General features: G+C 35.2%; 1 protein-coding gene across 1 annotated transcript in view; it reads left to right on the top strand.

Moving 5' to 3' along the window:
• The window catches only part of LOC123525221 (elongation of very long chain fatty acids protein 7-like), a 38850-nt gene that overhangs the window by 4146 nt on the left and 17300 nt on the right, over window positions 1-17404 (top strand). Inside the window, exons 2-5 of the mRNA XM_053538061.1 lie at window positions 7547-7619; window positions 8002-8189; window positions 10561-10641; window positions 12732-12788. Coding sequence (XP_053394036.1) covers window positions 7562-7619; window positions 8002-8189; window positions 10561-10641; window positions 12732-12788 — 384 coding nt within the window. The 5' untranslated portion in view covers window positions 7547-7561. The remainder of the gene's footprint in view (window positions 1-7546; window positions 7620-8001; window positions 8190-10560; window positions 10642-12731; window positions 12789-17404) is intronic.

Raw genomic sequence — 17404 nt, 5'->3', positions numbered from 1 at the left:
AGCAACAAGGCTGTTAAATAGTCAAGCGTTGCTGTCCTCCGACAGCTCTTGTTTTCAAATCTTGACCCCCCTAAGGTCAAATTGACCCAGCCCCAGGGGTTACTTTATTTTATGTTACTATAAATAGCTTATTTAGTAACTTCTTTATTATTGGCCATAGGGAAAAACCGAGACCACTTTTCTTTGGTACAACATGGATGGTACCTACAATTTTTAGGTGTATTTTGACATATCTGTACCTTTAAGAAAATTTCAACTATATTTACTCATGATTCTTTTGATTGATCTTTATGATTTTTTGATCTTCCTGGCCTGAAGTGCAATGATAAGAGGTGAGCGATATAGGGCCATTATGGCTCTCTTGTTAATTGTTTTTCTCTATTTTGTTTTCTTTTCTCTTTCTTCTTTTACTAACCCAAAATGGCGGATCGATAACACGAAATAATACGACAGGCATAAAAAGTCGCTAATTTAAGTGAAATAAGTAAGTTTACAACATCATTTATGCATGTCCTAACATATATATTTGATTCCTCTTAAATACTTCCGTAATCCTAGTCTATTCTCATAGCGTTGTCTAGAAATACGGAACTTCCATAATCCTAGAATCGGAGGCTAGGATTACGGTACCGTAACCCTAGCCACTGCCTTTTCGGAAAGGAAAATTCGGATTTTTTTCTATTTTAGAAGGTCGAGTTGAACACTCATCTAATGATTTTTAAGAAGCCATGGTAGCAAGTGATATCTTCCAGTTTCTGAACATTTCAAAGAAATTAACCAGGTCCAGGATACAAATTGAGGCTGTTGTGTTTTTGTTTTCGGGTCCACCGTTTAAATCTTTTTTGAAAACTGAGGAATTACAAAATTATCTAATATATTTGTGTAACGATCCGTTATTTCATTCTAGTCCTACCCTCTTTAATAGCTGTACTTTATGTAATGTTTATGTTCCCCCACCCATGTTGAAAATAGCACTTGTTGTTGTTGATATTTGTTTCTAAATGTAAATTCACTCATTTTATTTGTAATATGATGTACATAGATATGCATACTTTTGATTACAGATTTAATTTTTACTGTACATCGTCGTCCGCGATCAAAATATTCATGGAAGTTTGTGCTTGAAATTGGCAGTATTTATTTCAAGCGTAAATGCTAGATTTCCGCTATTCAACTGATTTACGCTTCTTTCAACCGATAAATATCGATAATAAATGTGATTTACTTACGAAATATTCCCGAAATATCTCTTCATAATGTGTTTGTTGCTTAAAATCGTTAAATAAAAGTGTAATTTCAAGTCACTTCCTGGTTTTGGAGCCGCCATTACTGCGCTTCACTCTCACGAGACGTGACGTCACAAGTATCGGAGTATAAAAGTGGGAACGGCGCGAAATTCAAAACAATACCAAACAAAGACGGTATTCGTGCGGTATGCCTACCAACACTACCAACGTAAAATTATATGTTAAATATACCAACTGGTATCAATACCAATGCCAATTTAAAATCTACCATCTAGTTCAGAAAACCAAATCTGGTATACAACCATGAACAAAGAAGAGGTAATATTCTTAAAATAAATAATGTGTGGAATTGGTTTTCCTTGTTTCCATCTCCAGCATCATCGTATACCAATTGGTATCGTATACCAATACGGGTCCGTGTTCTTTACCGTACATACTCATCTATCAAACTTCATAAGATTACTTATAGTATTATAATATCCTTGAATTGGTATTCAGTGTTAAACATTATTAGTGTTATTTCTAGAGCGACGCAGCGGGGCGCCCCGCCCTGCCCTTTTTTACTGCCGCCACGCTGCCCTTAAAATGTGCCCTCTTACCTTTGATCTTCTGCTAAATCCCGCCAATTTCTCTGTTGACATGCCTCGACGATTTTTTGAACAGCAAATTACGTCACGGCAAGTGCACACAGGTAATGAGAATCAATGAAGTGTTAAAACTAATTGATAAAGAGTATGGATCCTGTGAAATGTCAAAAAGGCGTGCGTAAGTGGCCAGCTGATTACTGAGCACGTGAAAAGTGCCCTAGATTTCTTTGTGCAAAATCTAAATTATACCGTTGTTTAGTATAATAACAAGTATAATATCAATGCAGTTTGATTCTACTATAATTTAAACTAGAAAATGCACAAATTTTAATGAATATCGAAAGTAAAAGATAGTTTAGGATGTCCGTTCACGAGTCTTATTACTCCCGATGTCGTATGCAATTTTTCCATATTTCCTTCAAAAAAGCTGACAGTCGGGGTATTTTTTATGATGAGAAACATCAAAATTTGAGGAACTATCTCTGGTTTACCCTAGTGGGTCATGTAAACTGAGTAAAAACTACTTTCAGACAACATTCCAAAAGTGTACCAGTATCCGGATAGTATATTTTGGATATGCGTTTTAGTAAACTTTAACCTGACTGTAATAGCACTTTCCTGTTAATGAAATATTGATGAAAGACCTGATCAGTACAACATGACTTTTGATAATTATTAGTTTACAATGTGACCTGAAACAGGCCTTTAACTATGTTGTTTACAACATAATCTTGGTTTCAAGATTAAGCTTATATTAAGGCCATCCACTATTTCATATTCATATGAATAAGTTGACATTCTTGGTGACATTTTTTAAGAGAAAGGCTTGAATGGTTTAACCTAAACTATAAAGTAAGTAAAAAGCCATTGTAAACTTTGTTACTGGTTTTGGGAAGATTTACCACTTTATTCTGTGACATTTCTTTTAAGTGTGCAATAAAGATAAATGGAATACATATAAACAATATAGACATCTAGAAATGCAACTACTGCTATATATATATGGTAACTTTCACGTCTAAAAGAGCACCCTGCCCCTTTCGGACAGCACCCTGCCCCTTTTTGGCAGCACCCTGCCCTTTTTGAGCTCTAGAAATAACACTAATTATAAATACCAATAGATCTATTGGTATATACCATTTGGCATAAATACCAACAGTGAGTTACAGTGTAAAATATCATAGAATTTGTGTTTACAATGGAAGTCGCGCTATATGTGTTTATCTAGTGATCGTAAATTTTAATAATCAGGTTATCTATCGTTGATACCAATTGGTATAATTGGTATCCGATACCTGCGATACCAAATACCAACGGTGTGTTACAATGTAAACTTTATTATGGACTTGTAATTTTAAATCGTTGTGTTAGATACGCGTAGTGGTCTATTATGTTTAAGCAGCAGTGATACTATTTGGTAAACAATACCAAATTCACATATTTACGTACTTCAATATTAAAAGCAACGTTCGGAGTATTATATCTTTACCACTGAACAGTGATAGTTTATTTAACTTGATTCCTTACAGTGTATTTATTAGCTGACGAGTAATACTTAGTGAATTTCATATTCCGGGGAGTTTTATCCCTGTGTTCCTAGTGCTGATTTCAGGTGTTACTTATTTCTAAGAAGTGTTATAAAATAGTGTGTGTTTTCTTTAAGCTGAAGTGTGTGATTAAAGGACAAGCTAAAGATATTTATGGTGCTTAAATTTTACAATTACGGACTAAACGCGATGCACAGATAACATTTTACTGCTATAGAAATTGTCTTTATAGCATATCATTATACTTTCGTTTTTACGCTATGTATTAATACGTACATTATGTAATGCCATGCTAGTGTTCTTTTATAGTTAATAAAAGTTACAGTTAAACTTTAAAATTGCCTCCGTTATATTTACCCATAAATTAGATTATATATGAAAAACACTTTCGGTATTTGCCAAAAGCCGGGCCCAGGCGAACTCACGTAGCAACCTTTCTAGAGCTAACAGGCCAAGGCTCGACGAGGGGGTTCGCTACATTTGCAAAAAGTAACAAATTAAACGTATCTTTCGTACTTATTAAAAATTCCTCAGTCATACAACTGCATGCCACAAACATGTCAATCTTTTTTGTAAAAATCGCAACACATAAAGTACACCGTATTCAGCGTTAATTTTAATGAATTCTCAGCAGAGTTCAAACATACAAGCTGGCAGATGTTTTGATTACTGATTAACCATCAATTCACACATTATTATGCAATTGTCTTCTCAAAGTGTCAACCAACTTCAATAGTCGAATTGTCAAATACACCACCTAGACTGGTTATCAATTTTATTCGCTGCCAGTGCCTAGGTAAACACGTGTATTGGGAACCAATTCTTGGGCCACTTATATAACTATGGAAAAAACAAATGCCGAGAAAAAAACTATGCGTCACTTATTTTCGCCAGTTTGCAAAATTTAGCGTCAAATTCTTAAAATGATCGCAAATGGCGACATTGGCGATCGACAGCGGAGGCCCTGCCTTTGGTATCGAGCCACGGAAGCGGCAGTATAGAATAAAAAATAAAAGTTGAAAAAAATAAAGTAAACTTTGAGGATATTTTTGCTACATCTTAATTACAACAATGTTTTATGATAATCTGCAATACTTTTTTATTCATTTTCTTTGTTTATACCTTGAAAAAAGGATAATCTAAACACTACCGCTATATAGCGTAATCGCCGATACCCCCCTCACCGTAAAACCGAGAATGGGTGTTTATTGGTGGCTAATACCGGAAAACGGGATTTATCCTATAATGTCGATATATCGAGAATAGACCCACTAAATATGTCTTTCAGTTCCCTAGTAGCTCATTTACATGTTATCGTTCATTTCTGAGAAATGAGTTTGTAAAAATTGATAATGGAGTTACTCCCCTTACATATATTTTTGACCAAAATACCAAAGAATTCCGATCCTCTCAAAATAAAGCAATTTGTATATTATTTGTAACAAAGTCAAATTTTGTTTGCATGATGTATGCCAGGTAAAAGAAGCTTTTGTAAATCAAAAGTATTTGTTATAACTTAGAGTTACTCATATGTTGTTGTATTTTATTTGTAGAAGCTTTTAAACATGGAATTTACATAGCAAAGATCGTTTATGACCAACGCAAGTGTAAAATTTTGTCAATTTTTACAAACATCCACTGAACATTGACGTAAATGAATTGCATGAGAACTGAAAGATGTTATATTCAGCAGGTATTGTCATCATGATCATGCAGACATTTGGTAATATCTTTTTTGAAAAATGACTGAATTCATTTAATGGTTTTCTACAGTCACTGTTTCTGTCAGCCAGAGAAAGACTGAAATATCTGTACTTCCTTGCTGTATGCTAGATTATGTTACAGGTACAGTTAACCAGTCAACTGTCACAAATGACAGCTATGAGTCTCTTCTTCTTATCGTTCTCGCGCTATGAGTCTATAACACATGTACACCAGATTGCAATTTTTTGTGGTTTCCCTGTCTGCAACTAATTAGTCATTACTAAACAAGTTTCTGTTAACCAGGAACCAGCTTTACAACATCTGATTAATGGTAGTTCTTTATTTTTCAAAAGAGCATAAGAATTTTAAGTAAAACAGTCACTTTAAAGACATAGATATTTGAATAAACAAGTATGAAAATAAATAACATTCAACCGATTATTAATGAATTAATTTAATTGAACACTTTTGTTTGCCAGATATAGCAATATTTACCAGTTAGGCTGATATTCAAATTTTGGTATTTCAGTTATGTAACAACGGGCTGTTGGGATAACAGTAAACTTGATTTATTTGAGAACAAGTACACACCCCTAGTAGATATATAGTTATGTGATTTTAACATAGATATTAACTTTGCTACCTCGTCAGTACATGGGCTTTAGTTGCAACAAAATCATATAAACACACCATAACTGTAGATTTCTGCTTGGCTCAGCAGTGATTGTAAGGGTCTGTTATATTTTTCTAAGTTATTGTTAAACCATATATCCAGAACTTTTTAAATGCATTGAAAAGAACTGTAGAACTGTTGACCAAGCTGTTGGAATCATTCAAACATATGAAGGCATTATGGGTAATGGTAATGCTTCACATGTGTGCTTGGTATCAAATCAGGAAACTCGGGCTACTCATTCACCCACAAGGACCAACAACACCCAATCTACTGCAGCAGCTATCTTTAAGGCTTGAGCGTCAATCCAGATTTTGGCGTCCAGAGACCCGACCCCATCCATCCCAAAGGTGCTGTTTCAAGTCTAATGCCACTGGTCGCCTTATGCGGTCCTGTCCTTATAGCACTGCCTCTCCTACATCAGCGTCTAGATTGAACAATCAACATTGGATCAGGCGACACACTGACACAAGTTCTGTAAAGCAAGCTGCTGAAAATGGAAACACCATGTTTCAGTGCCAGAAGGTGTCAAACTACATGAATATTGATTATGAGTGACGTAAGGAAACACTTGTCTTGGACATCTCATACAGCAGGCCAACGCTGCTATAGTCCTGCAGGTCAATCTGTTTTTCATGCACAGCCTCCAAACTCATGTTTTTTGGTTTTAAGTATTATGACACGTATATATGATAGACTTGACCTGTTCTAAGTGCCAGCATTTGCTTCCAGATCAAAACAGAGCTATGAAATACAAGTCATCAGATTAACAGCTGTGGTTTTACAACCCAACAGTAGTAAACAAACTATGTAATGGATTTAGTTAAGCATGTGACAAGTACTTTTGCAAATTAATTTATTAGCTGAAGTCTGTATCAGTTCAAGTCATTCTTGAAATATTAAATCACCGGGTTTTTATAGATTGCTGCATCTCAGATACCATACATATTCAACACAGTGCCCTTGAAATTCACCTTCAGTTCCTTTGTACGCAAAATTTTGATGTCCAGTGGCATACATAAATATTAGATATAAAAACAAGTAAAAGGTTGAACGAATTGCTCTTGCCTGTCTTTCTGATCTAAAGGATGGAGCTAAGTTAGAGCTCTATAAAACATAGTTTTCAAAATAAACTTTGATGATTAGGTGATAACCATGGCAATTGCATGATTATTGAGTAATGATTTTAATGAATTTTATTATTGTTTACAAGTAAACTGATATAAGAAACATGCCTATTAACTTTAAAAAACATTAAAAACACGAGAAATGAAAGGATCAAAAAGTTAGTTTTACTGACAAAATTTTCAAAGGGTTTTAGCAGTAAAGATCACCAAGTTGGCCAGTATTTCCCAGTGGCAAAAATTCAAACCATATTTACTAGTAATTTCCATCCTAGGAAATCCTCATAACATTGCAAAACATGGAAAATGGATGTAAATACATACATATATGTTAAACATAGTTCACTGTCACTTGAAATTTTGTACATTAGACTCAATGATATCTAAAAACATACATGCAGGGCCTCTATGTTGCATGTTCAGCGATGAAATGATATATGATATAAAACCTGTATTTGAATTTCACTATGTATATAAAACTTTGTTTGTGATCTACTCAGCTAGTATATTCAGTCAAATTGTTTTAAATATTATCTTCATAAATTTATCACAATCCAGGTTAAGGGGCTGTTTTTGACCTGAAGTTAAGAGAATAAAGAACAAGCTTTGGACTAAACGATCTGCATTGGTATAACCAATATTAATTAAGTGCTTTCATTTACAGGAGTATCTGATAAAGATGGGGGAGCTATATACAAGAGCGGTTGAGTTTTATGATGAAATTTGGGCATTGAAAGGTAAACCAATAACAGTTTTAACTCTTTGTCTCTATGATTTTCTTCTATGGAATAATAGAAAGATTTTCCTCCTCTTCCAAGTTGTAATGTCTTTCCATATTGAGGTCAGTTGAAGAAGTTTGTCCACAATTATTGGTAGGATCTCGGTCAGATTTTATAGGGATGCTCAGTACCATTGCTAGTTTTGTATATAATTCTTGCCATTTTCAGGTTGAGTTGCATTTTGATGAAGTTATCTTCAGCCCTTTAAGGTCAGTTTTGTCACTGGTAATATATTTTATGATAAGTAGCCATTCCAATTTAGATTAATAGCATAATAATATCTAGACACGTGAAATAGATTTCATCAAAGAAATGGCAAATTTTATTTTCTGTTGTTCAGATCCTCGTGTTGATGATTGGTTTATGATGTCATCACCGGTACCCAGCATTGTGATATGTATTGCTTATGTTGTCTTCATTAAGCTGGGTCCAACAATTATGAAAGACAGAAAACCAGTTGAGATGAGAAATATTCTTCTTGTGTTCAATTTTCTCATGGTCGGCCTGTCCACATACTGCTTTGTAGAGGTATGTATCCACATAACGCCTTATACAGGTTTGTATACACATACTGCTTTGTAGAGGTTTTTTATCCACATTTTACTGTTTACAGGATTGTGTTCACATACTGGTTTGTCGAGATTTTTATATCCACATATTGCTTAAAAAAGGTTTGTATCCATATATACTACTTTGTAGAGGATTTAGCAAAACGATATATTTCATATCGCATCCATTTTGTAAACAGTGTGAGCCAATTATTGTTTAATTGATTTGGGAACGGCTATGAAAAACAACACAATCAAGTCCTGTGACTGGCCTGCAAACATTCTAATTTCAATCATCATTTAATCCAGTTATCGCGATTAGTGTCAGATTCAAATCTCCTAAGTAGGCTGCGTGTTAAAAACAAAATTATTGGTGACATAATAAGAGTGGTTTGTCTCATGTTGATGATTACGTAAACACACAATATACTACATGTACCTTAATCGACCATTCGCCTATTGGAAAACATGGATCTGTGATTGGCCAGGAGCAAAAAGAGTCATCGTAAACTCCGCCTTTTGATTGACAGGCGCAGTTGAAATTCATTGTGTATTGAGCAAGCACGCACATGGCAAAAAAATATGCGTCTCGGGGAATCGCGTTTGGGATTTTCTATCGTCCTTTTTCAAAATGTATGCGTTCAAATACGCAGAAATAAGCATGTTGTCTTATTTGGTTATGTTGATTATAATACTTTTTGCGAGTCTCTACAAATGTAGGGGTATAAACTAAACAGCACAAGTGTGTTTTCTACGAGTATACTTTAAAGGCCGAAGTATAATACATAATTGTCTAGTATTCGGTAAATATTAATGATGATATTATATATTGTCTTTTTATCGTATCCGTGAATTAACAAACTATAGATCATAGTAATGAAATAATGTGTTTATGTGCGTGAATGTTCCAATGTTACTCTGACATCATCAGCGATTCTCCTGTTTTTGATAATTTATATTCTTTTTGTCTGTTCACTATAACCGAGGGGTTTTCCATTGAATTTCATACTTTGGGACAGGAAAATGTGTTCCTTATAACTGAGTGTTCCTTATAACCGAGTTCCCTATAACCGAGGATTTTTACATTGAATAAAGAAGGAATTAGATCGGGGAATTGAAAACTGTTCCTTATAACCGAGTGTTCCTTATATCCGAGTTCCTTATAAGTGAGGTTTACTGTATCTACATACTGCTTGTATAGGTTTGTATCTGCATACTACTTTTAGAGGTTTGTACATGTATCTACATACTGCTTTTAGAGGTTTGTATCTACATACTGAATGTAGAGGTTTGCATCTACATACTGCTTTTAGAGGTTTGTATTTACATACTAGTTGTAGAGGTTTGTATCTACATACTACTTGTAGAGGTTTGTATCTACATACTACCTTTTGAGGTTTGTATCTACATACTACCTTTAGAGGTTTGTATCTACATACCGCTTGTAGAGGTTTGTATCTACATACCGCTTGTAGAGGTTTGTATCTACATACTGCTTGTAGAGGTTTGTATCTACATACCGCTTTTAGAGGTTTGTATCTACATAGAGGTTTGTATATACATACCGCTTGTAGAGGTTTGTATCTACATACCGCTTTTAGAGGTTTGTATCTACATACCGCTTTTAGAGGTTGGTATCTACATATCGCTTTTAGAGGTTTGTATCTACATACCGCTGTATCTACATACAACTTTTAGAGGTTTGTATCTACATACTGCTTGTAGAGGTTTGTATCTACATACTGCTTTTAGAGGTTTGTATCTACATACTACTTTTAGAGGTTTGTATCTACATACTACTTTTAGAGGTTTGTATCTACATACTGCTTGTAGAGGTTTGTATCTACATACTGCTTTTAGAGGTTTGTATCTACATACAACTTTTAGAGGTTTGTATCTACATACCGCTTTTAGAGGTTTCTATTTACATACTGCTTGTAGAGGTTTGTATCTACATACTGCTTTTAGAGGTTTGTATCTACATACAACTTTTAGAAGTTTTTATCTACATACTACTTTTAGAGGTTTGTATCTACATACCGCTTGTAGAGGTTTGTATCTACATACTACTTTTAGAGGTTTGTATCTACATACTGCTTGTAGAGGTTTGTATCTACATACCGCTTGTAGAGGTTTGTATCTACATACTGCCTGTAGAGGTTTGTATCTGTTCACTTTCAAAGCCTATTGCATTTAGAGAAACCACTAGCGGACACCATGGATTCTGACCAGACTGTGGGCATGTGCAGGCTGGTCTGGATCCATGCTGGTCACAAACACATTATGTTGGTTTTCTCATGGCATGGCTCATATAATGTTCAATGTGTCACTGACGACTTTCTGATTTTCAGTTTGGTATGGCTGGTTGGTTTACAGGGTATACGTTTGGCTGTGAGGAGGTCGACTACTCAAACTCACCCAAGGCCATGAGGGTAAGACTTTAGTACAGTTGAATTTTGCAAATGGCTAGAAAATACCTTTTTCTGTGCATATGAATTTTAAATGCAATTTGAGTTGAATGTCAACACAGTTTAAGGGAAGCAGTGTGTTATAGCTACCAGTTATTAGAGATGTTAATGGATAATGTGTTCATGAGTAAGTGAAGTGTAATTGGTTCTGAGGTAGATTATACAAGTGTCGTAGGAAATTGTATTTTTAGCTCCCCTGTCATGTAGTGACAAGGTGAGCTTTTGTGATCGCCCTTCATCCGTCCCATTGATGGTTCCTAGGTCAAGTTTGAAACTGGGTCATAAGGGATCAGAATCTAGGTCACCCAGTCAAATCAAAGGAAAAGCGCGTTAACACTCTTTTTCATTTGATGTGCATGGAACTTGGTCAGAATGTTTGTTTGTATTAAATATCTTCTGAATTTTTATCTGGGTCATATGGGATCAAAAACTAGGTCATCGGGTCAAATCAAAGAATAAGCTTGTTTACACCCTGGGGGCACATTTTTGATTCTATCTTCATAAATTTTGTTATCATGAAGTCTTGGACAAGTTCGTATCTGGGTCATGTGGGGTAAAAATTAGGTCACTAGGTCAAATCAAAGAAAATGCTTGTTTATACTCAAGATGCCACGTTTTTTGGTCCAGTCTTATTGAAAATTGGTCATAATATTTGTCTCCATGTAATCACTGGGTAAAACATGTTAACACTGTTATGGTGTGTTACACAGGTGAGCAACCGAGGGCCATCTTGGCCCTCTTGTTAAATTTGAAACTTATTTTTCCTTTTTATACATGAATTACCAACCTCACTAGGTCAAGTCCTATAACTCGGACATGTATTTTGGTGAAATTATGCCCCATTTTGGGACTTAGAAAATCCTGGTTAAGTTTTACATGCAAGTTACTATTTCCAAAACTAATGCAGATATTGAATTGAAACTTCACACCACTCCTCCCCTCCTCCACCAGCAAAAGAATAAAATAATTTTACAGTGTCAGCAATTAACGTGTGACCATTCAGTGACAGTAAGTGACGGCATGAGTATCCTGTGGTGGAGACTGGTTTACAAATGTTTTAAAAAAAAAAAATGGCTTAATATACCCCCACAAAATGAAGTTTGGTGGGGGGTATATAGGAGTGAGTTTTGCGGTCAGTCCGTCTGTTGGTATTCATAGTTTCCCGATGATAACTCATGAAAGGCTGGACCAATTTAAATAATTTTTGGTACACAGGTGTATCATCAGAAAATACAGGTCAAGTTCAACTTTGGGGTCAGTAGGTCAAAGGTCAAGGTCACAGTGAGCCTGAACAGTTAAACGGTTTCCGGATGATAATTTGAGAACGATTGGGCCTAGTATCATAAATTTTGGTACACAGGTGTAACATAACATCATGAAATACAGGTCAAGTTCGACTTTGAGATCAGTAGGTCAGAGGTCAAGGTCACAGGGACTCGGAACAATTAAACTGTTTCCGGATGATAACTTGAGAACGCTTGGGCTTAGGACCATGAAATTTGATAGGGAGGTTGGTTATGACCAGCAGATGACCCCTATTGATTTTGAGGTCAGTAGGTCACAGGTCAAGGTCACAGTGACCCGAAACATTTAAACAGTTTTCAAACAATAACTTCAGAACGCTTGGGACTAGGATTACAAGACTTAATAGGGAGGTTGGTCATGACCAGCAGATGACCCTTATTGATTTAGAGTTGCAAAGGTCAAAGGTCAGAGTGACTCGGAACATTTAAACCTTTTTTGGACATTAACTTGAGAACGCTTGGGCCAAGGATCATGAAACTATATAGGGAGGTTGATCATGACCAGCAGATGACCTCTGTTGATTTTGAGGTCAGTAGGGCAAAGGTCAAGCAAGTTCGGTTTTGACATCGGCTTAGTTCTTCGACAAGGCCAGATTGTGGGGGTATAATTTGTCACTCCTGTGACAACTCTGGTTTTGAAGGCACAGAGATTTTAGGTTTATTATTAGAATACAGTTTTTTTTAACACCATTGTAAATTACCTTCCCTTGGTATTAGATAAGTCATATGTTTTATTTATATTTATTTCAGATGGTAAATGTTTGTTGGTGGTTTTATTTCTCCAAGTTTATTGAACTTTTTGATACAGTAAGTATACCCTATATTTTATATACTGTTTGCTGTGTATATATAGGTATCTGGTCACTGTGTATGTGTTTGTTTGGGTGCTGGAGCTATTTATGCTATACTGGGGAAAGCATCAACACAGATGATTCAAAACATAGCTATTTAAGACTATGGACATTTTAAAGATCAGGGTAGCATATGTTTTAAAGACGTAAAATGTTTGCATCTTAGTCAGTGATTGTATGATTGGCATGCAGTATTTTAAAAAACCACAGTCTCCATTAAAACATCATATGAGCCGCACCATGAGAAAACAAACATAGTGCATTCGCGCAGTCTGGTCAGGATCCATGCTGTTCGCTTTCAAACCCTATTGGAATTAGAGAAACTGTTAGGGAACAGCATGAATCCTGACCAGACTGCGCGGATGTGCAGACTGGTCTGGATCCATGTTGGTCGCAAATGCAATATATTGGTTTTCTCATGGCGCAGCTCATATTACCAGGTTTTTGGCACCATACAGCTGCCAAGAAAGCATGCCACCACATTTGATATACTATTTTGTATAAAAGACTCTTCATAATCAAAGCTATATAACAGAATGGTGTTACACTTAACTCATACACTCTGTATTGATATTTAAGTGCGCAGAATAACTCACTGAATTTGTTACTAATCATGTTTTAGCACTGTTACACACGCATTGTGGTGACATAAATGTATTTTATTTGTCACCATACATGAGATAGTGCTTCCGTATTGCAGTACTTGTATACATAAAAGACAGAACCAGAATGATATATAGCTGATCAATGTTTTCATATATCTTAACAATACAAATCGGTAATATGCATGTGTGTAATTCACTGCACCCTTGTGAAATTATTCTGCAGGCATATAACTTCTTTGTATTGTTTTGATATAGCAAAAAAATTTCCAGCTTTTATGTTATTTCTTAAATAAAACATAAATTTTGTTTAGGTCATGATAAGTTCGCTAATGATCTTCCAGTAAAGGGTGGCTACCAAATTTTTAGCTCAAAGAATAGGTAGAGCTATTTGACTCACACGTGTTGGCATCCGCATTGGCATCCGCGTCCGCCTTCAGATTTTGTTAAGTTTTTGTATGTAAGCTGGTATCTCAGTAACCACTTCTGGGAATGGATTGAAACTTCACACACTTATTCACTGACTTATATTGCACAGGTTGCATAACTCTATTTTGCTATTTTACAAATTAATGGCCGTTTTTCAACTTAAAATTTTTTGGTAAAGGTTTTATATGAAGATGGTAATTCAGTATCTACTAATGGGAATGAATTGAAAGTTCACACACTTGTTAACTGTGATGATCTGACATGCATTTCAAAGGTTCCTTAACACTGTTTTGCTTTTTTAGCTCACCTGAGCACAAAGTGCTCTAAGTTGAGCTTTTGTGATTGCCCTGTGTCCGTCGTCCGTCGTCAGTCGTCCGTCGTCAACAGTTTGACTGTTAACACTCAGGAGGTCACAATTTTGGCCCAATCTTAACGAATGTCAGAATGTTACCCTCAGTAAAATCTTGGACGAGTTTGATATTGGGTCATCTGGTCAAATCAAAGGAAAAGCTTGTTAACTCTCTAAAGGTCACAATTTTGGCCCAATCTTAACGAAACTTGGTCAGAATGTTACTTTTAATAAAATCTTGGATGAGTTCGATATTGGGTCATCTGCGGTCAAAAACTAGGTCACCAGGTCAAATCAAAAGAAAAGCTTGATAACATTCTAGAGGTCACAATTTTGGACTAATCTTAATGAAACTTGGTCAGAATGTTACTCTCAATAAAATCTTGGATGAGTTAGATATTGGATCATCTGGGGTCAAAAACTAGGTCACCAGGTCAGATCAAAGAAAAAGCTTGTTAACATTATAGAGGCCACATTTATGACTATATCTTCATGGAACTTGGTCAGAATGTTAATCTTGATGGTCTCAAGGTCCAGTTTGAATCTGGGTCATGTAGGACCAAAAACCAGGTTACCAGGTCAAATCAAAGGAAAAGCTAGTTAACACAGTAGAGGCCACATTTATGACCATATCTTAATGAAACTTTGTCAGAATGTTGATCTTGATGATCTATAGGTCAAGTTCAGATCTCGGTCAGGTGGGGTCAAAAACTAGGTCACTAGGTCAAATCAAAGGGAAAGCTTGTTAACACTCTAGAGGCCACATTTATGACTGTATCTTCATGAAACTTAATCAGAATGTTAATCTTGATGATCTTTAGGTCAGGTTTGAATCTTGGTCATGTGGGGTCAAAAACTAGGTCACTGGATCAAATCAAAGAAAAAGCTAGTTAACACTTTAGAAATCACATTTTTGACTTTATCTGAATGAAACTTGGTCAGAATGTTAATCTTGATGATCTTTAGGTCAGTAGGTCAGGTGAGCGATACAAGGCCTTCATGGCCCTCTTGCTACAAAATTATGCTCCTTTTTCGACTTTGGTTTTTGGTTAAGTTTTGTATGCAGCTGGTATCTCAGTACTCACTATTGGCTATTAGCTCAGTAGGTAGAGCGTCGGTCTACGGATCGCGGGGTCGCGAGTTCGATCCTCGGGCGGGGCGTGTGTTCTCCGTGACTATTTGATAAACAACATTGTGTCTGAAATTATTAGTCCTCCACCTCTGATTCATATGGGGAAGTTGGCAGTTACTTGCGGAGAACAGGTTTGTACTGGTACAGAATCCAGGAACTGCCCGCCATTACATAACTGAAATACTGTTGAAAAACGGCGTTAAACCCAAAACAAAACAAACAAATACGGTACTAGAAATGTTTGGTTAAGGTTTTGTATGTAAGTGCACTAATGGGAATGGATTGAAACTTCATGCAATTGTCCATTTTCATGAGCTGACATGCATTGTACAGGTTCCTTAAAGGTGCAAAATAAAGATAAATGAATAGACATAAATCTTAAAAAAAGACTACACATTTTGTAATATAGTACTAAATATTATGATAGCCGTGCAATATTCCCTTGAAATCAACACAAGAACAGAGAAACAAATGATTGTTTCTGTATTTTCTTAGACTGACATGGGGGGTCATTTTGTCCTACTTTCATGTTTATCGTTTTTCCGTAATCGGTCGGAAATTCTTCGGGATCACGTGATTTTAAAATTGTTTCAAACGAATATCCGTTTAAAGACGCGCGGCAAAATAACTGTATTTCCATGATGGTAATTATACACGACTTGCATGAAAAATATGAAATGTACAAAATTTATGTTTAAAATTGACAGTGACATATATTAGGCCAAGACAATGTGTTTAATGTCTAAAAATCTTATTAAATTAATGTAGCCATATGTACATAAATCAGTGTATTTAGGTAAATTTCAATCACATTTTGTTTCGGCAGCGTCAGACAGTTATTCATTTATATTCTTAAAACTATACTGAAAAGAGATTAACTGAAAAAGTTTGCAGACGAAGTTGTAAAAACATTTTATTCGGGAAGGGCCTGAATTATCCTACCGCAGACTTGTAGTATAGCTGTTTATTACCTGTATTATAAGAATGATTTTCATGAAGGTTTTGTGAGTTACAAAATTGTTGAATTCCATGTGCTAAGTTTGTAAATCACGTTATCGTTTGGGCATATAATATATTTTGCATCTATTTATAAATTATAGCCTCGTTTCGGAGGATTCTTCCGAAAAAATCCGAAGATGCTCGACGGGTTCGTAAGCAGTCGGAAAACATACTTTCGGTTTGACATAGGCAACATTTTTTGTTTGTTTGTTAGTTATTCGTGAACATATTCATGACTATTTGATCAGATCTGATGCAATGAGCCATATTTTCAGTAAATAGGAAGGCTCAGCTACAAACTCTGGTTTTCATATACTACTCGTTCGGGTTTTAGTAATGGACCTTTAACCCTGTATTGCAGTTTTATAAAATTATGCCCCTTTTTGGACTTTAAAGGTGGATAATCAGATTTTGGCCATGTAACGGATTTGTTCGAAACTTTAGCATCTGATCATTTACACTCATTTATGTTCACTTAACAATTAATACAAATTAGATTTTCACTGGAGGTATTTTTAAAATTTCATTTTCCTATCCTGGTTGCCCAACCAAGATAGAGTTATTTTATCATAAGTATAAATTTGATAAACGTACTTTGCCTAAGGAAATGTATAAATATTAGACATATTGTAATATATTTGTAAAATATTTGCATTAAATATTATGTATTTAGATGGAATTCATTAGAAACGCAAGTTTGAAATATTAATATTACCTCCCTTTGCCTATCTTGGTTGCGCAACCAAGATAGATTGGAAATAAATGAATTCAGAAGCTACACACAGCTTTTAAACTTGCATTTTGGTTCAGATTGTTCAATAGTTGATATGTCTATCAAATGCAAATGTAAAACTAGACATTGTATCAAATTAAAAAGAAATACCCAGCTTTTTATATACTTTCATATTAAAGGGGAGTAATTACAAAATTTTATAGAAATAATAAAATATACATTTCAAATAGGAATCTAAATCTATGTAAGCAGTCTTTTTGTTCCTTAAATAATTCTCTACCAGAATATACAAAAAGTAAAAAATGTCATTAAATGTTGTTTAAATGCG

Source organism: Mercenaria mercenaria, chromosome 3 (genome assembly GCF_021730395.1).
Source record: "Mercenaria mercenaria strain notata chromosome 3, MADL_Memer_1, whole genome shotgun sequence".
Taxonomy (NCBI): Eukaryota; Metazoa; Mollusca; class Bivalvia; order Venerida; family Veneridae; genus Mercenaria; species Mercenaria mercenaria.
The sequence above is the reverse complement of the archived record's forward strand: the minus strand, read 5'-3'. Positions and strand labels throughout refer to the sequence as shown.